Below are 24,451 nucleotides of genomic sequence, written 5' to 3'. Positions count from 1 at the left end.
GGTCTCCCCCTTCTATAGGGCCTCCACCTCCTCTATAGGGTCTCCACCCCCATCTATAGGGTCCCCCCCTTCTATAGGGTCTCCATCCCCTCTATAGGGTCTCCATCCCCTCTATAGGGTCACCCCCCTCTATAGGGTCGCCCCATACTCACCATAGGTCCAGGCCGCCCAGTATAACCCATAGGGCCGGGGGGTCCCCGTAGGGCCAGCTGTGGGGTGGGGGGAGAACAGGGGGTCAGTCCTATAGGGGATTGGGGGGGGGGTTATGGGGTCTATGGGGACAACGAGGTCTATGGGATCTATGGGGCAGATGGGATCCATGGGGCAGATGGGATCTATGGGCCAATGGGATCTATGGGATTTATGGGATCTGTGGGGCAGATGGAATCGATGGGATCTATGAGGCAGATGGGATCTATGGGGCAGACAGGATCTATGGGGCAGTGGGGTCTATAGGATTGCTGGGTTCTGTGGGGTCTGTGGGCTCTATGGGGCCTGTGGGGTGGCTATGGGTCTCTATGGGGCGCTATGGGGCAATATGGGGCACTATGGGGCAATATGGGTCTCTATGGGTCTCTATGGGGTCTTTATGGGGTGTCTATGGGTCTCTATGGGGTCGCTGTGGGTCTCTATGGGGTCTCTATGTGTCTCTGTGGGTCTCTATGGGGTCACTATGTGTCTCTATGGGACTCTATGGGGTGGCTATGGGTCCCTATGTGTCTCTATGGGGTCACTATGGGTCACTATGGGTCTCTATGGGTCTCTATGGGGTCTTTATGGGGTTGCTATGGGTCTCTATGGGGTCGCTGTGGGTCTCTATGTCTCTGTGGGTCTCTATGGGGTCCCTATGTGTCTCTATGGGGTCACTATGGGTCTATATGGGTCTCTATGGGTCTCTATGGGGTCTTTATGGGGTTGCTATGGGTCTCTATGTGTCTCTGTGGGTCTCTATGGGGTCACTATGGGTCTCTATGGGGTCTTTATGGGTCCCTATGGGTCTCTATGGGGTCGCTGTGGGTCTCTATGGGGTCCCTATGTGTCTCTATGGGGTCTCTATGGGGTCTCTATGGGTCTCTATGGGTCACTATGGGTCTCTATGGGTCCCTATGTGTCTCTATGGGGTCCCTATGGGGTCTCTATGGGGTTTCTATGGGGTCCCTATGTGTCTCTATGGGTCTCTATGTGTCCCTATGTGTCTCTATGGGGTCCCTATGTGTCTCTATGTGTCCCTATGTGTCTCTATGGGGTCCCTATGTGTCTCTATGTGTCCCTATGGGTCTCTATGGGGTGGCTATGGGGTGGCTATGGGTCTCTATGGGGTCACTCACCCTGGCCTGCATTAGCGCCTCCTGTGCCTGCAGCTCTATTGGTCCCTATGGGGTCTCTATGTGTCTCTATGTGTCTCTATGGGTCTCTATGGGTCTCTATGGGTCTCTATGGGTCTCTATGGGTCTCTATGTGTCCCTATGGGTCCCTATGTGTCTCTATGTGTCTCTATGTGTCTCTATGTGTCTCTATGGGTCTCTATGGGGTCTCTATGGGTCTCTATGTGTCTCTATGGGTCTCTATGGGGTCACTCACCCTGGCCTGCATTAGCGCCTCCTGTGCCTGCAGCTCTATTAGTCTCTATGGGTCTCTATGTGTCTCTATGGGGTCTCTATGGGGTCTCTATGTGTCTCTATGTGTCTCTATGGGTCTCTATGGGGTCTCTATGGGGTCTCTATGTGTCTCTATGTGTCTCTATGGGTCTCTATGGGGTCTCTATGGGGTCTCTATGTGTCTCTATGTGTCTCTATGGGTCTCTATGGGTCTCTATGTGTCTCTATGGGGTCTCTATGGGGTGTCTATGGGTTTCTATGGGGTGGCTATGGGCTCACTCACCCTGGCCTGCATTAGCGCCTCCTGTGCCTGCAGTTCTATTGGTCTCTATGTGTCTCTATTGGTCTCTATGGGGTCTCTATGGGTCTCTATGGGTCTCTATGTGTCTCTATTGGTCTCTATGGGGTCTCTATGGGTCTCTATGGGTCTCTATGTGTCTCTATGTGTCTCTATGGGGTCTCTATGGGTCTCTATGGGGTGTCTATGGGGTCACTCACCCTGGCCTGCATTAGCGCCTCCTGTGCCTGCAGTTCTATTGGTCCCTATGGGGTTGTTATGGGGTCTCTATGGGTCCCTATGGGGTGGCTATGGGGTGGCTATGTGTCTCTATGTGTCTCTATGGGGTGGCTATGGGTCTCTATGGGGTCGCTATGGGTCTCTATGGGGTGACTCACCCTGGCCTGCATTAGCGCCTCCTGTGCCTGCAGTTCTATTGGTCTCTATGGGGTCTCTATGGGTCTCTATGTGTCTCTATGGGTCTCTATGTGTCTCTATGTGTCTCTATGTGTCTCTATGGGTCTCTATGTGTCTCTATGTGTCTCTATGGGTCTCTATGGGTCTCTATGTGTCTCTATGGGTCTCTATGGGTCTCTATGGGGTCTCTATGGGGTCTCTATGTGTCCCTATGGGTCTCTATGGGGTGGCTATGGGGTCACTCACCCTGGCCTGCATTAGCGCCTCCTGTGCCTGCAGTTCTATTGGTCTCTATGGGGTGGCTATGTGTCTCTATGGGTCTCTATGGGGTGGCTATGTGTCTCTATGGGGTGTCTATGGGTCCCTATGGGGTGGCTATGGGGTGGCTATGGGGTCACTCACCCTGGCCTGCATTAGCGCCTCCTGTGCCTGCAGCTCTATTGGTCTCTATGGGGTGGCTATGGGGTGTCTATGGGGTATCTATGGGTCTCTATGGGGTCACTCACCCTGGCCTGCATTAGCGCCTCCTGTGCCTGCAGTTCCTGCGCTGCCACAGCCGGACCCTTCAGTGCTGAGCTGCTGAACCGGAACTGCACCCCATAATATCCCATAATATTATAACATCCCATAATATTATATCCCATAATAGCACCCCATAACATCCCATAATAGCACCCCATAACCCCCACCCCATAAGCTGACCCCATAAAGCCCCCTTAACCCCATAACCCCCCTTAACCCCATAAACCCCCACCCCATAAGCTGCCCCATAAGTCCCTTTAACCCCATAACCCCCTTTAACCCCATAAGCTGCCCCATAAGTCCCTTTAACCCCATAACCCCCTTTAACCCCATAAGCTGCCCCATAACCCCCTTTACCCTTATAACCCCCTTTAACCCCATAAGCTGCCCCATATCCCCCCTTAACCACATAAGCTGATAACCCCATAACCCCCTTTAGCCCCATAACCCCTCTTAACCCCATAAACCCCCACCCCATAAGCTGCCCCGTAAGTCCCTTTAACCCCATAACCCCCTTTAACCCCATAAGCTGCCCCATAAGTCCCCTTAACCACATAAGATGATAACCCCATAACCCCCTTTAACCCCATAACCCCATAAGCTGCCCCATCAGTCCCTTTAACCCCATAACCCCCCTTTAACCCCATACCCCCCCCCACCCCATAAGCTGCCCCATAAGCTGATAACCCCATAACCCCCTTTAGCCCCATAACCCCCCCCACCCCATAAGCTGCCCCATAAGCTGATAACCCCATAACCCCCTTTAGCCCCATAACCCCCCTTAACCCCATAAACTGCTCCTTAACCCCATAACCCCCCCCACCCCATAAGCTGCCCCATAAGCTGATAATCCCATAACCCCCCCTTAACCCCATAACCCCCCTTTAATCCCATAAGCTGCCCCATAACCCCCCCACCCCATAAGCTGCCCCATAACCCCATAACCCCCCCCACCCCATAACCCCCCTTAACCCCATAAGACCCTTAACCCTATAACCCCCCTTAACCCCATAACCCCCCTTAACCCCATAACCCCCACCCCATAACCCCCCTTAGCCCCATAAGACCCTTAACCCCATAACCCCTCTTAACCCCATAACCCCCCCACCCCATAACCCCCCTTAACCCCATAACCCCACCCCCACCCCATAAGCTGACCCCATAACCCCCCTTAACCCCATAACCCCCCCCACCCCATAACCCCATAACCCCCACATCCCATAAGCTGACCCCATAACCCCCCTTAACCCCATAACCCCCCCCACCCCATAAGCTGACCCCATAAGCCCCCCTTAACCCCATACCCACCCCACCCCATAAGCTGATAACCCCATAACCCCCCATCTCACAAGCTGATAACCCCATAAGCTGCCCCATAACCCCACAATCTGCCCCATAACCCCATAACCCTATAACCCCATAACCCTATAACACCCCATAACCCCATAACCCTATAACCCCATAACCCCCCATCTCACAAGCTGATAACCCCATAAGCTGCCCCATAACCCCACAATCTGCCCCATAACCCCATAACCCTATAACCCCATAACCCTATAACACCCCATAACCCCATAACCCCATAACCCTATAACACCCCATAACCCCATAACCCTATAACCCTATAACCCCATAACCCCATAAGCTGCCCCATAACCCCATAAGCTGCCCCATAACCCCATAAGCTGCCCCATAACCCCATAACCCCATAAGCTGCCCCATAACCCCATAAGCTGCCCCATAACCCCATAGTACCGGCAGCATCATGGCGGTGCCGGGGGGTCCTGGGGTCCCATCAGAGCCGGGCAGACCAGGGCGACCGGGGGGACCCTATAGGGTCAATAGGGTCAATAGGGTCATTATAGGGTCAATAGGGTCAATATAGGGTCAATAGGATCAATATAGGGTCAATAGGGTCGTAATAGGATCAATATAGGGTCAATAGGGTCATTATAGGATCAATATAGGGTCAATAGGATCAATATAGGGTCATTATGGGATCAATAGGGTAATTATAAGGTCATTATAGGGTCAATAGGGTCCTTATAGGGTCACTATGGGATCAATATAGGGTCAATAGGATCAATATAGGGTCATTATAGGGTCATTATAGGGTCAATAGGATCAATATAGGGTCAATATGGGATCAATATAGGGTCATTATAGGGTCAATATAGGGTCAATAGGATCAATATAGGGTCAATAGGGTCAATATAGGGTCAATAGGATCAATATAGGGTCAATAGGGTCATTATAGGGTCAATAGGGTCAATATAGGGGAAATAGGATCATTATAGGGTCATTATAGGGTCAATATAGGGTCAATACAGGGTCAATAGGATCAATATAGGGTCAATAGGGTCAATATAGGGTCAATAGGGTCATTATAGGGTCAATATAGGGTCAATAGGATCAATATAGGGTTAATAGGATCATTATAGGATCAATATAGGATCAATATAGGGTCAATAGGGTCAATATAGGGTCAGTAGGATCAATATAGGGTCATTATAGGGTCATTATAGGGTCAATAGGATCAATATAGGGTCAATAGGATCAATATAGGGTCAATAGGGTCAATATAGGGTCTATAGGATCAATATAGGGTCTATAGGATCAATATAGGGTCATTATAGGGTCAATATAGGGTCAATAGGATCAATATAGGGTCAATAGGGTCAATAGGATCAATATAGGGTCATTATAGGGTCAATAGGATCATTATAGAGTCAATAGGATCAATATAGGGTCATTATAGGGTCAATAGGGTCATTATAGTGTCATTATAGGGTCAATATAGGGTCATTATGGGGTCAATAGGGTCCTTATAGGGTCACTATGGGGTCACTATAGGGTCACTATAGGGTCAATAGGGTCAATAGGGGCATTATAGGGTCAATAGGATCAATATAGGGTCAATAGGATCATTATAGGGTCTATAGGGTCGTTATAGGATGGCTATGGGGTCGTTATGGGGTTGTTATGGGGTCGTTATAGGGTTGATATAGGGTGGCTATAGGGTCGTTATAGGGTGGCTATGGGGTCGTTATAGGGTCACTATGAGGTCCCTATAGGGTCAATATAGGGTCGTTATAGGGTGTCTATGGGGTGACTCACCCTCTCTCCGGGGTCTCCTGGTGCTCCTGGTGGTCCCTGAGCCCCTGGGGGTCCCGAAATCCCCTATAGGGTCGGGGGGGGGACACCATAAGGGGGGGTCCCTTATGGGGTCCCTTATAGGGTCACTTATAGGGTCACTTATAGGGTCACTTATAGGGTGACTTATGGGGTCAGTTATAGGGTCACTTATAGGGTCACTTATAGGGTCAGTTATAGGGTCACTTATAGGGTCAGTTATAGGGTCACTTATAGGGTCACTTATAGGGTCCCTTATAGGGTCAGTTATGGGGTCAGTTATAGGGTCAGTTATAGGGTCAGTTATAGGGTCCCTTATAGGGTCACTTATAGGGTCCCTTATAGGGTCTGTTATAGGGTCCCTTATAGGGTCAGTTATAGGGTCACTTTTAGGGTCAGTTATAGGGTCCCTTATAGGGTCAGTTATGGGGTCAGTTATAGGGTCACTTATAGGGTCCCTTATAGGGTCAGTTATAGGGTCAGTTATAGGGTCACTTATGGGGTGACTCACAGCCGGGCCTTCGGGGCCTGCGGGACCCTCAACCAACATGGCCTGTAGGGGGAGATAAGAATGGGGTTAATAGGGGATTTGGGGTCATTTAGGGGGGATTTGGGGTCGGATTATGGGGTCAATGGTGGGTTTGGGTTCTTTTGGGGTCGGATTTGGGGTCAATGGGGGATTTGGGGTCGGATTTGGGGGGAATATGGGGTCAATGGGGTGGATTTGGGGTCATTTGGGGGGATTTGGGGTTAATGGGAGGATTATGGGGTCAATGGGGGATTATGGGGTCAATGGAGGATTTGGGGTCTTTTGGGGTTGGATTTGGGGTCATTTAGGGGGGATTTGGGGTTTTTTGGGGTCAATGGGGGATTTGGGGTCATTTAGGGGGAATTTAGGGTTAATGGGAGGATTATGGGGTTAATAGGGGATTTGGGGTCAATGGGGGATTATGGGGTCAATAGGGGATTTGGGGTCAATGGGATTTGGGGTCAATGGGGGATTTGGGGTCAATGGGATTTGGGGTCAATGGGGGATTATGGGGTCAATGGGGGATTTGGGGTCAATGGGGGATTTGGGGTCATTTAGGGGGGATTTGGGGTCGGATTTGGGGTCATTTGGGGTCTTTTTTGGTCAGTGGGGGATTTGGGGTCGGATTATGGGGTCAATGAGGGATTTGGGGTCTTTTTGGGGTCATTTGGGGGGATTTGGGGTCTTTTGGGGTCATTTGGGGGGATTTGGGGTCGTATTATGGGGTCAATGGGGGGGATTGGGGGTCAGATATGGGGTCATTTGGGGTCTTTTGGGGTCATTTAGGGGGGATTTGGGGTCATATGGGGTCAATGGGGGATTTGGGGTCGGATTTGGGGTCATTTGGGGGGATTGGGGTCTTTTGGGGGGGATTTGGGGGTCAATGGGGGGATTTGGGGTGGGATTTGGGGTCTTTTGGGGTCAATGGGGGGATTTAGGGTCAGATTTGGGGTCTTTTGGGGTCAATGGGGGGATTTGGGGACAGATTTGGGGTCATTTGGGGTCTTCTGGGGTGATTTTTGGGTTGATTTGGGGTGATTTTGGGTTCTTTTGGGGTCAATGGGGGGATTTGGGGTCATTTTGGGGTGATTTTGGGGTGATTTGGGCTGATTTTGGGGTCATTTACGGGTTCGATGGCGGCCGCTTCTCCTTTGTCTCCTTTCAGGCCTCGAACCTGGTGGGTGGGGGGGGGGGGGTTCGTTAATTAAGCCTTAATTAAGCCCCATTTCTATAGGGGACCCCCCCCATTCTATACATCCCCCCTATAGGAGCCCCCCTATCCTATAGCGGACCCCTCCCTTCTATAGGGGACCCCTCCCCCCCCTATAGATCCTATAGGAGCCCCCCCATCCTATAGAGACCCCCCCCTGTTCTATAGGGGACCCCCCCCACCCTATACACCCTATACCCCCCCCTATAGGAGCCCCCACATCCTGTAGAGACCTCCCCCCTTCTATAGGGACCCCCCCCACCCTATACACCCTATACCCCCCCCCATAGGAGCCCCCCTATCCTATAGGGGACCCCTTCCCCCCCATAGCTCCTATAGGAGCCCCCCCATCCTATAGAGACCCCCCCCTTCTATAGGGACCCCCCCCATAGCTCCTATAGGAGCCCCCCCTTCTATAGGGGACCCCACCCCATTCTATACCTCCCCCCTATAGGAGCCCCCCCATCCTATAGGGGATCACCCCTTCTATAGGGGACCCCCCCAATCTCCTATAGCCCCCCCCCATAGGGGCCCCCTTATCCTATAGAGACCCCCCCCCTTCTATAGGGGACCCCCCCAATATCCTATAGCCCCCCTCCCACGCCCCCCATAGGGGCCCCCTTATCCTATAGAGACACCCCCCCCCTTCTATAGGGGACCCCTCCCCCCCATAGCTCCTATAGGAGCCCCCCTGTTCTATAGGGGACCCCCCCACCCTATACATCCTATACCCCCCCCATAGGAGCACACACCGGTCCTATAGGATCCCCTCTATCCTATAGAGATATAGGGGACCCCCCCCACACCCTATACATCCTATACCCCCCCCATAGGAGCCCCCCATCCTATAGGGGACCCCCCTCTATAGGGGACCCCCCCCCACCCTATACACCCTATACCCCCCCTATGGGAGCACACACCGGTCCGTGTCTCACAGCCGCCATGTCGCTCTGTGGCCGCTGGGGGGCGCAGCGGCGCCGAGGGAACGGACAGCGCCCCCTAGCGGAACGGAGGTCTGACCACAGCGACAGCTCCTGGATTGAGCCCTATGGGGACAGGGACATATAGGGACATATGGGGACATATGGGGACATATAGGGACATATAGGGACATATAGAGACAGATAGGGACATATAGGGACAGATAGGGACAGATAGGGATACACAGGGACATATAGGGACACATAGGGACATATAGGGACATATAGGGACACATAGGGACACATAGAGACACATAGAGACCCCATAGAGACCCCATAGAGACCCATAGGGACCCATAGGGACCCACAGAGACCCCATAGGGACACATAGGGACACATAGAGACACATAGAGACCCCATAGAGACCCATAGAGACACATAGAGACACACAGAGACCCATAGAGACCCATAGAGACCCCATAGAGACCCATAGAGACCCATAGGGACCCATAGAGACCCATAGAGACACATAGGGACACATAGAGACCCCATAGAAACCCAGAGTGCCCCATAGAAACCCATAGACCCCCCCACAGCCCCATAGACCCCCCCATACCCATATCCCCCCCCCATACCCCATAGACCTCCCTCAGCCCCATAGAACCCCATAGAGCCCCCAAGCCCCATATACCCCCTCAGCCCTAGAACCCCCCCAGCCCCATAGAACCCCATAGACCCCCTCAGCCCCATAGAACCCCATAGCCCCCCCCAGCCCCATAGAACCCCATAGCCCCCCCATATCCCCCCCCAGCCCCATAGCCCCCCCATACCCCATATCCCCCCCCAGCCCCATAGCCCCCCCATACCCCATATCCCCCCCCAGCCCCATAGCCCCCCCATACCCCATATCCCCCCCCAGCCCCATAGACCCTCCCCAGCCCCATAGAACCCCATAGACCCCCCTCAGCCCCACAGACCCCCCCCAGCCCCATAGAACCCCATAGACCCCCCTCAACCCCACATCCCCCCCAGCCCCATAGAACCCCATATCCCCACCCAGCCCCATAGCCCCCCAGCCCCATAGAACCCCATATCCCCACCCAGCCCCATAGCCCCCCAGCCCCATAGAACCCCATAGCCCCCCCATACCCCATATCCCCCCCCAGCCCCATAGAACCCCATAGCCCCCCCATACCCCATATCCCCCCCCAGCCCCATAGAACCCCATATCCCCACCCAGCCCCATATCCCCCCCCAGCCCCATAGAACCCCATAGCCCCCCCATACCCCATAGGCCCCATACCCGAAATCCCCCCCCAGCCCCATAGAACCCCATAGCCCCCCCTTAGCCCATATACCCCCCAGCCCCATATCCCCCTCCAGCCCCATAGAACCCCATATCCCCACCCAGCCCCATAGCCCCCCAGCCCCATAGAACCCCATAGACCCCCCTCAACCCCATATCCCCCCCCAGCCCCATAGAACCCCATATCCCCCCCCAGCCCCATAGAACCCCATAGCCCCCCCATACCCCATAGGCCCCATACCCGAAATCCCCCCCCAGCCCCATAGAACCCCATATCCCCACCCAGCCCCATAGAACCCCCTCAACCCCATATCCCCCCCCAACCCCATAGAACCCCATATCCCCCCCCAGCCCCATAGAACCCCATAGACACCCCTCAACCCCATAGAACCCCCCAGCCCCATAGAACCCCATATCCCATATCCCCCCCCAGCCCCATAGACCCCCCCAGCCCCATAGAACCCCATATCCCCACCCAGCCCCATAGCCCCCCAGCCCCATAGAACCCCATAGAACCCCATAGACCCCATATCCCCCTCCAGCCCCATAGAACCCCATATCCCCCCCCAGCCCCATAGAACCCCATATCCCCCCCCAGCCCCATAGAACCCCACATCCCCCCCCAGCCCCATAGAACCCCATAGCCCCACCCAGCCCCATAGCCCCCCAGCCCCATAGAACCCCATAGACCCCATACCCGAAATCCCCCCCCTTGTGGCTTCCCGATCCCGATGAGCCCTTTGGGGTGGGGGCGGCCGAGGAGGTTGAATAGGATCCGTGGGGCGGCTGTGGGGCGAGACCCCATAGGGCGACAGTCCACGTGTAGGGTCAGCAGGGAACCACGCAGGGACAGCAGCACCCAGTGCCACCTATGGGGTGCAATGGGGTCAATAGGGGGTTATGGGGTCTCTATGGGGTTATGGGGTCACTATGGGGTGACTATGGGGTTATGGGGTCTCTATGGGGTGACTATGGGGTTATGGGGTCACTATGGGGTGACTATGGGGTTATGGGGTCTCTATGGAGTCCTTATGGGGTCCTATAGGGGCAACATAGGGTCCTTATGGGGTTATGGGGTCCTTATGGGGTCTCTATGGGGTCCTTATGGGGTCCTATAGGGGCAATATAGGGTCCTTATGGGGTCCTTAGGGGGTCACTATGGGGTCCTTATGGGGTTATGGGGTCTCTATGGGGTGACTATGGGGTTATGGGGGCACTATGGGGTTATGGGGTCACTATGGGGTCACTTATGGGGTTATGGGGTCACTATGGGGTTATGGGGTCTCTATCGGGTCCTTATGGGGTTATGGGGTCTCTATGGGGTGACTATGGGGTTATGGGGTCTCTATGGGGTCCTTATGGGGTTATGGGGTCCTACAGGGGCAATATAGGGTCCTTATGGGGTCACTATGGGGTCCTTATGGGTTTATGGGGTCTCTATGGGGTCTCTATGGGGTCCCTATGGGGTTATGGGGTCACTATGGGGTCCTTATGGGGTCCTATAGGGGCAATATATGGTCCTTATGGGGTTATGGGGTCACTACAGGATTATGGGGTCACTATGGGGACACTATGGGGTCCTTATGGGGTTATGGGGTCTCTATGGAGTCCTTATGGGGTCCTATAGGGGCAATATAGGGTCCTTATGGGGTTATGGGGCCACTATGGGGTTATGGGGGCACTGTGGGGCGAGACCCCATAGGGCGACAGTCCACGTGTAGGGTCAGCAGGGAACCACGCAGGGACAGCAGCACCCAGTGCCACCTATGGGGTGCAATGGGGTCAATAGGGGGTTATGGGGGCACTATGGGGTTATGGGGTCTCTATGGGGTGACTATGGGGTTATGGGGTCTCTACGGGGTCTTTATGGGGTTATGGGGTCTCTATGGGGTCCTTATGGGGTTATGGGGTCTCTATGGGGTGACTATGGGGTTATGGGGTCTCTATGGGGTTATGGGATCACTATGGGGTTATGGGGGCACTATGGGGTCACTTATGGGGTTATGGGGTCTCTATGGGGTTATGGGGGCACTATGGGGTCACTTATGGGGTTATGGGGGCACTATGGGGTTATGGGGTCTCTATGGGGTGACTATGGGGTTATGGGGGCACTATGGGGTTATGGGGTCTCTATGGGGTCTCTATGGGGTTATGGGGGCACTATGGGGTCACTTATGGGGTTATGGGGGCACTATGGGGTTATGGGGGCACTATGGGGTCCTTATGGGGTTATGGGGTCTCTATGGGGTGACTATGGGGTTATGGGGTCACTATGGGGTGACTATGGGGTTATGGGGTGACTATGGGGTTATGGGGTCTCTATGGGGTCTTTATGGGGTCCTATAGGGGCAATATAGGGTCCTTATGGGGCTATGGGGCCACTATGGGGTCCTTATGGGGTTATGGGGTCTCTATGGGGTCCTTATGGGGTCCTACAGGGGCAATATAGGGTCCTTATAGGGTTATGGGGTCACTATGGGGTTATGGGGGCACTGTGGGGCGAGACCCCATAGGGCGACAGTCCACGTGTAGGGTCAGCAGGGAACCACGCAGGGACAGCAGCACCCAGTGCCACCTATGGGGTGCAATGGGGTCAATAGGGGGTTATGGGGGCACTATGGGGTTATGGGGTCTCTATGGGGTGATTATGGGGTTATGGGGGCACTATGGGGTCACTTATGGGGTTATGGGGGCACTATGGGGTTATGGGGTCTCTATGGGGTGACTATGGGGTTATGGGGGCACTATGGGGTTATGGGGTCTCTATGGGGTGACTATGGGGTTATGGGGGCACTATGGGGTTATGGGGTCTTTATGGGGTGACTATGGGGTTATGGGGGCACTATGGGGTTATGGGGTCTCTATGGGGTCCTTATGGGGTTATGGGGTCTCTATGGGGTGACTATGGGGTTATGGGGGCACTATGGGGTTATGGGGTCTTTATGGGGTGACTATGGGGTTATGGGGGCACTTATGGGGTTATGGGGGCCCTATGGGGTTATAGGGTCTCTATGGGGTGACTATGGGGTTATGGGGTGACTATGGGGTTATGGGGTCACTATGGGGTGACTATGGGGTTATGGGGTGACTATGGGGTTATGGGGTCACTATGGGGTGACTATGGGGTTATGGGGTCACTATGGGGTTATGGGGTCACTATGGGGCACTATGGGGTTATGGGGGCACTATGGGGTTATGGGGTCTCTATGGGGTCCTTATGGGGTTATGGGGTCTCTATGGGGTGACTATGGGGTTATGGGGCACTATGGGGTTATGGGGGCACTATGGGGTCACTTATGGGGTTATGGGGGCACTATGGGGTTATGGGGTCACTATGGGGTGACTATGGGGTTATGGGGTGACTATGGGGTTATGGGGTCTCTATGGGGTCCTAATGGGGTCCTACAGGGGCAATATAGGGTCCTTATGGGGTTATGGGGTCCTTATGGGGTTATGGTGTCACTATGGGGTCTCTATGGGGTCCTTATGGGGTTATGGGGTCTCTATGGGGTCCTTATGGGGTTATGGGGTTTCCATGGGGTCCTTATGGGGTCCTATAGGGGCAATATAGGGTCCTTATGGGGTTATGGGGTCGCTATGGGGTTATGGGGTCCTTATGGGGTCACTATGGGGTCCTTATGGGGTTATGGGGTCTCTATGGGGTCTCTATGGGGTCCTTATGGGGTCCTACAAGGGCAATATAGGGTCCTTATGGGGTTATGGGGTCACTATGGGATTATGGGGTCCTTATGGGGTCACTATGGGGTCCTTATGGGGTTATGGGGTCTCTATGGGGTCTTTATGGGGTCCTACAGGGGCAATATAGGGTCCTTATGGGGTTATGGGGTCACTATGGGGTCACTATGGGGTCCTTATGGGGTTATGGGGTTTCCATGGGGTCCTTATGGGGTCCTATAGGGGCAATATAGGGTCCTTATGGGGTTATGGGGTCGCTATGTGGTTATGAGGTCCTTATGGGGTCACTATGGGGTCCTTATGGGGTTATGGGGTCTCTATGGGGTCCTAATGGGGTCCTACAGGGGCAATATAGGGTCCTTATGGGGTTATGGGGTCCTTATGGGGTTATGGGGTCACTATGGGGTCCTTATGGGGTTATGGGGTCACTATGGGGTCTCTATGGGGTCCTTATGGGGTTATGGGGTTTCCATGGGGTCCTTATGGGGTCCTACAGAGGCAATATAGGGTCCTTATGGGGTTATGGGGTCCTTATGGGGTCACTATGGGGTCCTTATGGGGTTATGGGGTCACTATGGGGTCTCTATGGGGTCCTTATGGGGTTATGGGTTCTCTATGGGGTCCTTATGGGGTCCTACAGGGGCAATATAGGGTCCTTATGGGGTTATGGGGTCCTTATGGGGTCACTATGGGGTCCTTATGGGGTTATGGGGTCTCTATGGGGTCCTTATGGGGTCCTATAGGGGTAATATAGGGTCCTTATGGGGTCACTATGGGGTCCTTATAGGGTCCTTGTGGGGCTACGGGGTCACTATGGGGGCACTATGGGGTTATGGGGGCACTATGGGGCTATGGGGTCCTTATGGGGTCACTATGGGGCTCTACAGGGCTCCATAGGGCTCTACAGGGTTCTATAGGGCTCAATGGGTCTCTATATGGGTTCTATGGGGCTCCATAGGGCTCTATGGGGCTCTATAGGGGATCTATAGGGTTCTATAGGGATCTATAGGGGATCTATAGGGGATCTATAGGGGACCTATAGGGATCTATAGGGTTCTATAGGGATCTATAGGGGATCTATAGGGCTCTATAGCGTTCTATAGGGATCTATAGGGGACCTATAGGGCTCTATAGTGACCTATAGGGGATCTATAGGGTTCTATAGGGGATCTATAGGGCTCTATAGGGTTCTACAGGGTTCTATAGGGCTCTATAGGGGATCTATAGGGCTCTATAGGGACCTATAGGGGATCTATAGGGTTCTACAGGGATCTATAGGGCTCTATAGGGTTCTACAGGGTTCTATAGGGCTCTATAGGGCTCTATAGGGGATCTATAGGGCTCTGTAGGGTTCTATAGGGGATCTATAGGGTTCTATAGGGATCTATAGGGCTCTGTAGGGTTCTAAAGGGCTCTACAGGGTTCTATAGGGCTCTATGGGGCTCTACAGGGCTCAATGGGTCTCTATAGGGGATCTATGGGGCTCTATAGGGGATCTATGGGGCTCTATAGGGGATCTATGGGGGATCTATAGGGTTCTAAAGGGCTTAATGGGTCTCTACAGGGGCTCTACAAGGATCTATAGGGTTCTATAGGGTTCTATAGGGATCTATAGGGGATCTATAGGGTTCTATAGGGCTCTATAGGGCTCTATAGGGGATCTATGGGGCTCTATAGGGGATCTATGGGGGATCTATAGGGTTCTAAAGGGCTTAATGGGTCTCTACAGGGGCTCTACAAGGATCTATAGGGTTCTATAGGGTTCTATAGGGATCTATAGGGATCTATAGGGGATCTATAGGGTTCTATAGGGCTCTATAGGGCTCTATAGGGGATCTATAGGGCTCTATAGGGACCTATAGGGGATCTATAGGGTTCTATAGGGGATCTATAGGTGATCTATAGGGCTCTATAGGGTTCTATAGGGTTCTATAGGGATCTATAGGGGATCTATAGGGCTCTATAGCGTTCTATAGGGATCTATAGGGGACCTATAGGGCTCTATAGGGTTCTATAGGGGATCTATAGGGTTCTATAGGTCCCACCCCATACCTTCCATCTGCGATGCGGACGTTGCTGAAGTGCAGGCGGTGCTGCCCTATAGGGCCGCCCCCATCACCATCATCATCCTCATCCTCACGCTCTGCCCCATAGATGAGGCTGAGAGATGTGGGGCTCACTCGGACCCACAAGTGCCGCCCCACGGCGCCATCCCGGACCCATAACAACGGGACCGAAGAACCGGGATCCAAACGGAGCAGAACCGACACCGCAAAACCCGAATGCAACGGCCCTATAGGGGGAGATGTGGGGCAGCACCCCATAGGGCACAGTGTTACAGCCCTATAGGGGGAGATGTGGGGCAGGGCACCCCATAGAGCACAGTGTTACAGCCCTATAGGGGGAGATGTGGGGCAGGGCACCCCATAGAGCACAGTGTTACAGCCCTATAGGGGGAGATGTGGGGCAGGGCACCCCATAGGGCACAGTGTTACAGCCCTATAGGGGGAGATGTGGGGCAGGGCACCCCATAGGGCACAGTGTTACAGCCCTATAGGGGGAGATGTGGGGCAGGGCACCCCATAGGGCACAGTGTTACAGCCCTATAGGGGGAGATGTGGGGCAGCACCCCATAGGGCACAGTGTTACAGCCCTATAGGGGGAGATGTGGGGCAGGGCGCCCCATAGAGCACAGTGTTACAGCCCTATAGGGGGAGATGTGGGGCAGGGCACCCCATAGGGCACAGTGTTACAGCCCTATAGGGGGAGATGTGGGGCAGCACCCCATAGAGCACAGTGTTACAGCCCTATAGGGGGAGATGTGGGGCAGGGCACCCCATAGGGCACAGTGTTACAGCCCTATAGGGGGAGATGTGGGGCAGGGCACCCCATAGGGCACAGTGTTACAGCCCTATAGGGGGAGATGTGGGGCAGGGCACCCCATAGGGCACAGTGTTACAGCCCTATAGGGGGAGATGTGGGGCAGCACCCCATAGAGCACAGTGTTACAGCCCTATAGGGGGAGATGTGGGGCAGGGCACCCCATAGGGCACAGTGTTACAGCCCTATAGGGGGAGATGTGGGGCAGCACCCCATAGGGCACAGTGTTACAGCCCTATAGGGGGAGATGTGGGGCAGCACCCCATAGAGCACAGTGTTACAGCCCTATAGGGGGAGATGTGGGGCAGGGCGCCCCATAGGGCACAGTGTTACAGCCCTATAGGGGGAGATGTGGGGCAGGGCGCCCCATAGGGTACAGTGTTACAGCCCTATAGGGGGAGATGTGGGGCAGCACCCCATAGAGCACAGTGTTACAGCCCTATAGGGGGAGATGTGGGGCAGGGCACCCCATAGGGCACAGTGTTACAGCCCTATAGGGGGAGATGTGGGGCAGGGCACCCCATAGAGCACAGTGTTACAGCCCTATAGGGGGAGATGTGGGGCAGGGCACCCCATAGGGCACAGTGTTACAGCCCTATAGGGGGCGATATGGGGCAGGGCACCCCATAGGGCACAGTGTTACAGCCCTATAGGGGGAGATGTGGGGCAGGGCACCCCATAGGGCCCATTGTCACATCCCTGCCCCACACATCCCATATACCCACAGCCCTACAGGGGGCGATGTGGGGCAAGGCACCCCATAGGTTCCAGTATTACATCCCTGCCCCACACATCCCATAACCCCACACATCCCATATACCCTCAGCCCTATAGGGGGCGATATGGGGCAGCATCACCCCATAGGGCCCAGTATTACATCCCTGCCCCACACATCCCCATAACCCCACACATCCCATAACCCCACACATCCCATAACCCCACAGCCCTATGGGTTGCCATATAGGGCAGCCTGGCCCCATAGCGCCCCATTGTCACATCCCTGCCCCACACATCCCATATACCCACAGCCCTATGGGTTGCCATATAGGGCAGCCTGGCCCCATAGCGCCCCATAGCACCCCCTTACCTTGGAGGACCGTGGTGGTGGGGGCGCTAAGCCTCACATTGGGGTCGATGCCCCATATCCCCCCCAGCCCCATAGACTCCCATAGACCCCCCCAGCCCCATAGACTCCCATAGACCCCCCTCAACCCCATATCCTGGCCCCATAGAACCCCATAGACCCCCCTCAACCCCATATCCTGGCCCCATAGCGCCCCCTTACCTTGGAGGACTGCCCCATAGCGCCCCCTTACCTTGGAGGACCGCCCCATAGCGCCCCCTTACCTTGGAGGACCGTCGTGGTGGGTCCTCAGCCCCATAGAACCCCATAGAACCCCCCCCAGCCCCATAGACTCCCATAGACCCCTCCCAGCCCCATAGACTCCCATAGACCCCCCTCAACCCCATATCCTGGCCCCATAGAACCCCATAGACCCCCCTCAACCCCATATCCTGGCCCCATAGAACCCCACAGACCCCCCTCAACCCCATATCCTGGCCCCATAGAACCCCATAGACCCCCCTCAACCCCATATCCTGGCCCCATAGAACCCCATAGACCCCCCTCAACCCCATATCCTGGCCCCATAGAACCCCATAGACCCCCCTCAACCCCATATCCTGGCCCCATAGAACCCCATAGACCCCCCTCAACCCCATATCCTGGCCCCATAGCGCCCCATAGCGCCCCCTTACCTTGGAGGACCGCCCCATAGCGCCCCCTTACCTTGGAGGACCGTCGTGGTGGGTCCTCAGCCCCATAGAACCCCATAGAACCCCCCCAGCCCCATAGACTCCCATATCCCCCCCAGCCCCATAGACTCCAATAGACCCCCCTCAACCCCATATCCTGGCCCCATAGAACCCCACAGACCCCCCTCAACCCCATATCCTGGCCCCATAGAACCCCATAGACCCCCCTCAACCCCATATCCTGGCCCCATAGAACCCCATAGACCCCCCCTCAACCCCATATCCTGGCCCCATAGAACTCCACAGACCCCCCTCAACCCCATATCCTGGCCCCATAGAACCCCATAGACCCCCCTCAACCCCATATCCTGGCCCCATAGAACCCCATAGACCCCCCTCAACCCCATATCCTGGCCACATAGAACCCCATAGACCCCCCTCAACCCCATATCCTGGCCCCATAGAACCCCATAGACCTCCCTCAACCCCATATCCTGGCCCCATAGAACCCCATAGAGCCCCCTCAACCCCATATCCTGGCCCCATAGAACCCCATAGACCCCCCTCAACCCCATATCCTGGCCCCATAGAACCCCATAGACCCCCCTCAACCCCATATCCTGGCCCCATAGACTCCCATAGACCCCCCTCAACCCCATATCCTGGCCCCATAGAACCCCACAGACCCCCCTCAACCCCATATCCTGGCCCCATAGAACCCCATAGACCCCCCTCAACCCCATATCCTGGCCCCATAGAACCCCATAGACCCCCCTCAACCCCATATCCTGGCCCCATAGAACCCCATAGAACCCCCCTCAACCCCATATCCTGGCCCCATAGAACCCCATAGACCCCCCTCAACCCCATATCCTGGCCCCATAGAACCCCATAGACCGCCCTCAACCCCATATCCTGGCCCCATAGAACCCCATAGACCCCCCTCAACCCCATATCCTGGCCCCATAGAACCCCATAGACCCCCCTCAACCCCATATCCTGGACCCATAGAACCCCATAGACCCCCCTCAACCCCATATCCTGGCCCCATAGAACCCCATAGACCCCCCTCAACCCCATATCCTGGCCCCATAGAACTCCATAGACCCCCCTCAACCCCATATCCTGGCCCCATAGAACCCCATAGACCCCCCCCTCAACCCCATATCCTGGCCCCATAGAACCCCATAGACCCCCCTCAACCCCATATCCTGGCCCCATAGAACCCCATAGACCCCCCTCAACCCCATATCCTGGCCCCATAGAACCCCATAGACCCCCCTCAACCCCATATCCTGGCCCCATAGCGCCCCCTTACCTTGGAGGACTGCCCCATAGCGCCCCCTTACTTTGGAGGACTGCCCCATAGCGCCCCCTTACCTTGGAGGACCGTCGTGGTGGGTCCTCAGCCCCATAGAACCCCATAGAAGCCCCCAGCCCCATAGAACCCCCCCAGCCCCATAGACTCCCATAGACCCCTCCCAGCCCCATAGACTCCCATAGACCCCCCCTCAACCCCATATCCTGGCCCCATAGAACCCCATAGACCCCCCTCAACCCCATATCCTGGCCCCATAGAACCCCATAGACCCCCCTCAACCCCATATCCTGGCCCCATAGAACCCCATAGACCCCCCTCAACCCCATATCCTGGCCCCATAGAACCCCATAGACCCCCCTCAACCCCATATCCTGGCCCCATAGAACTCCATAGACCCCCCTCAACCCCATATCCTGGCCCCATAGAACCCCATAGACCCCCCTCAACCCCATATCCTGGCCCCATAGAACCCCATAGACCCCCCTCAACCCCATATCCTGGCCCCATAGAACCCCATAGACCCCCCTCAACCCCATATCCTGGCCCCATAGCGCCCCCTTACCTTGGAGGACTGCCCCATAGCGCCCCCTTACCTTGGAGGACCGCCCCATAGCGCCCCCTTACCTTGGAGGACCGTCGTGGTGGGTCCTCAGCCCCATAGAAACCCATAGAACCTCCCGAGCCCCATAGAACCCCATATCCCCCCCAGCCCCATAGACTCCAATAGACCCCCCTCAACCCCATATCCTGGCCCCATAGAACCCCATAGACCCCCCTCAACCCCATATCCTGGCCCCATAGAACCCCATAGACCCCCCTCAACCCCATATCCTGGCCCCATAGACTCCCATAGACCCCCCTCAACCCCATATCCTGGCCCCATAGCGCCCCATAGCGCCCCCTTACCTTGGAGGACCGTCCTTGTGGGGGCGCTGAGCTTCGCTTTGGGGTCGATGCTGAAGGCGCTGTCGCTATGGGGGCAGACGCCGGGGGTCGCCGTCACCCCCAGGGGGCGCTCGTGAGCACCCACCGCCCACAGCACGTCCATAGGGGGCGCTATGGGGGACACACACAGTCACTATGGGGTTTATGGGGCTTTGGGGTCATATATGGGGTAATATGGGGGGTTATAGGGTGTTATAGGGGGCTATGGGGTCATATATGGGGGTCTATGGGGTCATATATGGGACGCTATGCAGGTCTATGGGGCGCTATGGGGGGCTATGACATGATATATGGGGGGCTATGGGGTGTTATAGGGTATTATAGGGGGCTATGGGGTGATATATATGCGATGCTATGGGGGTTTATGGGGCACTATGGGGGGCTATGAGGTGATATATGGGGGGCTATGGGGTGTTATAGGGCATTATAGGGGGCTATGGGGTCATATATGGGGGGCTATGGGGCTCTATGAGGGGCTATGGGGTCATATATGGGGGGCTATGGGGCTCTATGAGGGGTTATGGGGTCATATATGGGGGAATATGGGGGGTTATAGGGGGCTATGGGGTCATATATGGGGTAATAGGGGGGGTTATAGGGGGCTATGGGGTCATATATGGGGTAATAGGGGGGGTCATAGGGGGCTATGGGGTCATATATGGGGGAATATGGGGGGCTATGGGGTGTTATAAGGGGCTATGGGGTCATATATGGGGTAATAGGGGGGGTTATAGGGGGCTATGGGGTCATATATGGGGTAATATGGGGGGTTATGGGGTGTTATAAGGGGCTATGGGGTCATATATGAGGGGCTACGGGGCACTATGGGGTCATATATGTGGGGCTATGGGGCTCTATGAGGGGCTATGGGGTCATATATGGGGTAATTGGGGGGCCATGGGGTGTTATAGGGGGCTATGGGGTCATATATGGGGGAATATGGGGGGTTATAGGGGGCTATGGGGTCATATATGGGGGAATATGGGGGGCTATGGGGTGTTATAAGGGGCTATGGGGTCATATATGGGGGTCTATGGGGTCATATATGGGACGCTATGCAGGTCTATGGGGCGCTATGGGGGGCTATGACATGATATATGGGGGGCTATGGGGTGTTATAGGGTATTATAGGGGGCTATGGGGGGCTATGGGGTGATATATATGGGATGCTATGGGGGTTTATGGGGCACTATGGGGGGCTATGAGGTGATATATGGGGGGCTATGGGGTGTTATAGGGCATTATAGGGGGCTATGGGGTCATATATGGGGGGCTATGGGGCTCTATGAGGGGCTATGGGGTCATATATGGGGGGCTATGGGGCTCTATGAGGGGCTATGGGGTCATATATGGGGGGCTATGGGGCTCTATGAGGGGTTATGGGGTCATATATGGGGGAATATGGGGGGTTATAGGGGGCTATGGGGTCATATATGGGGTAATAGGGGGGGTTATAGGGGGCTATGGGGTCATATATGGGGTAATAGGGGGGGTTATAGGGGGCTATGGGGTCATATATGGGGGGCTATGGGGGGTTATAGGGTGTTATAGGGGGCTATGGGGTCATATATGGGGGTCTATGGGGTCATATATGGGACGCTATGCAGGTCTATGGGGCGCTATGGGGGGCTATGACATGATATATGGGGGGCTATGGGGTGTTATAGGGTATTATAGGGGGCTATGGGGGGCTATGGGGTGATATATATGGGATGCTATGGGGGTTTATGGGGCACTATGGGGGGCTATGAGGTGATATATGGGGGGCTATGGGGTGTTATAGGGCATTATAGGGGGCTATGGGGTGATATATGGGGGGCTATGGGGCTCTATGAGGGGCTATGGGGTCATATATGGGGTAATATGGGGTGCTATAGGGGGCTATGGGGTCATATATGGGGTAATAGGGGGGGTTATTGGGGGCTATGGGGTCATATATGGGGGAATATGGGGGGTTATAGGGTGTTATAGGGGGCTATGGGGTCATATATAGGGGCCTATGGGGGCTTTGGGGTCATATATGGGGGGTTATAGGGTGTTATAGGGGGCTATGGGGTCATATATAGGGGGCTATGGGGCACTATGGGGTCATATATGGGGGGCTATGGGGCTCTATGAGGGACTATGGGGTCATATATGGGGTAATATGGGGGGTTATGGGGTGTTATAGGGGGCTATGGGGTCATATATGGAGTAACATGGGGGGTTACAGGGCGTTATAGAGGGCTATGGGGTCATATTTGGGGGGCTATGGGGTGTTATAGGGGGCTATGGGGTCATATATGGGTGGCTATGGGAGGCTATGGGGCACTATGGGGTCATATATGGGGGGCTATGGGGCTCTATGAGGGGCTATGGGGTCATATATGGGGGAATATGGGGGGCTATGGGGTGTTATAAGGGGCTATGGGGTCATATATGGGGTAATAGGGGGGGTTATAGGGGGCTATGGGGTCATATATGGGGTAATATGGGGGGTTATGGGGTGTTATAAGGGGCTATGGGGTCATATATGAGGGGCTACGGGGCACTATGGGGTCATATATGTGGGGCTATGGGGCTCTATGAGGGGCTATGGGGTCATATATGGGGTAATTGGGGGGCCATGGGGTGTTATAGGGGGCTATGGGGTCATATATGGGGGAATATGGGGGGTTATAGGGGGCTATGGGGTCATATATGGGGGAATATGGGGGGTTATAGGGTGTTATAAGGGGCTATGGGGTCATATATGGGGGAATATGGGGGGTTATAGGGGGCTATGGGGTCATATATGGGGGAATATGGGGGGTTATAGGGGGCTATGGGGTCATATATGGGGGAATATGGGGGGTTATAGGGGGCTATGGGGTCATATATGGGGGAATATGGGGGGCTATGGGGTGTTATAAGGGGCTATGGGGTCATATATGGGGGTCTATGGGGTCATATATGGGACGCTATGCAGGTCTATGGGGCGCTATGGGGGGCTATGACATGATATATGGGGGGCTATGGGGTGTTATAGGGTATTACAGGGGGCTATGGGGGGCTATGGGGTGATATATATGGGATGCTATGGGGGTTTATGGGGCACTATGGGGGGCTATGAGGTGATATATGGGGGGCTATGGGGTGTTATAGGGCATTATAGGGGGCTATGGGGTCATATATGGGGGGCTATGGGGCTCTATGAGGGGCTATGGGGTCATATATGGGGTAATATGGGGGGTTATAGGGGGCTATGGGGTCACATATGGGGTAATAGGGGGGGTTATTGGGGGCTATGGGGTCATATATGGGGGAATATGGGGGGTTATAGGGGGTTATGGGGTCATATATGGGGTAATATGGGGGGTTATAGGGTGTTATAGGGGGCTATGGGGTCATATATGGGGGGCTATGGGGGGCTACGGGGCACTATGGGGTCATATATGGGGGGCTATGGGGCTCTATGAGGGGCTATGGGGTCATATATGGGTTAATATGGGGGATTATGGGGTGTTATAAGGGGCTATGGGGTCATATATGGGGGGCTATGGGGTCATATATGGGGTCTATGGGGGGCTATGGGGTGCTATGAGGGGCTATGGGGTCATATATGGGGTGCTATGAGGTGCTATGAGGGGCTATGGGGTCATATATGGGGGTCTATGGGGGGCTATGGGGTGCTATAAGGGGCTATGGGATCATATATGGGGGGCTATGGGGTGCTATAAGGGGCTATGGGATCATATATGGGGGGCTATGGGGGGTTATGGGGTGCTATAAGGGGCTATGGGGTCATATATGGGGGGCTATGGGGTGCTATGAGGGGCTATGGGGTGCTAGGGGGTCATATATGGGGAGCTATGGGGCTCTATGGGGCTCTATGTGGGGCTATGGGGTCATATATGGGATAATATGGGGAGCTATGGGGTGCTATGGGGGGCTATGGGGTCATATATGGGGTGCTATGGGGTGT

The 24,451-nt window shown here is 54.9% G+C and overlaps 1 protein-coding gene across 3 annotated transcripts in view; it reads right to left on the bottom strand.

Moving 5' to 3' along the window:
• Positions 1-24,451, bottom strand: part of LOC107324353 (uncharacterized) — a 79,649-nt gene that overhangs the window by 44,512 nt on the left and 10,686 nt on the right. For all 3 annotated transcript variants that reach the window (XM_085535685.1, XM_085535682.1, XM_085535684.1), the window contains exons 2-11: positions 20,470-20,619; positions 15,660-15,900; positions 10,609-10,780; positions 8,606-8,731; positions 7,602-7,649; positions 6,458-6,499; positions 5,932-5,994; positions 4,570-4,644; positions 2,799-2,882; positions 153-209 (exon numbers count right to left, since the gene is read on the bottom strand). In XM_085535685.1, the coding sequence (XP_085391811.1) occupies positions 153-209; positions 2,799-2,882; positions 4,570-4,644; positions 5,932-5,994; positions 6,458-6,499; positions 7,602-7,649; positions 8,606-8,731; positions 10,609-10,780; positions 15,660-15,900; positions 20,470-20,611 (1,050 nt within the window). In that variant the 5' untranslated portion in view covers positions 20,612-20,619. The remainder of the gene's footprint in view (positions 1-152; positions 210-2,798; positions 2,883-4,569; positions 4,645-5,931; positions 5,995-6,457; positions 6,500-7,601; positions 7,650-8,605; positions 8,732-10,608; positions 10,781-15,659; positions 15,901-20,469; positions 20,620-24,451) is intronic.

The sequence above is a fragment of the Coturnix japonica genome, unplaced genomic scaffold, assembly GCF_054131305.1.
Source record: "Coturnix japonica strain WE unplaced genomic scaffold, WE-NBRP24 Scf152, whole genome shotgun sequence".
In the NCBI taxonomy this organism is placed as follows: Eukaryota; Metazoa; Chordata; class Aves; order Galliformes; family Phasianidae; genus Coturnix; species Coturnix japonica.
Note: the sequence above shows the minus strand (reverse complement) of the source record. Positions and strands in the feature narration are given on the sequence as shown.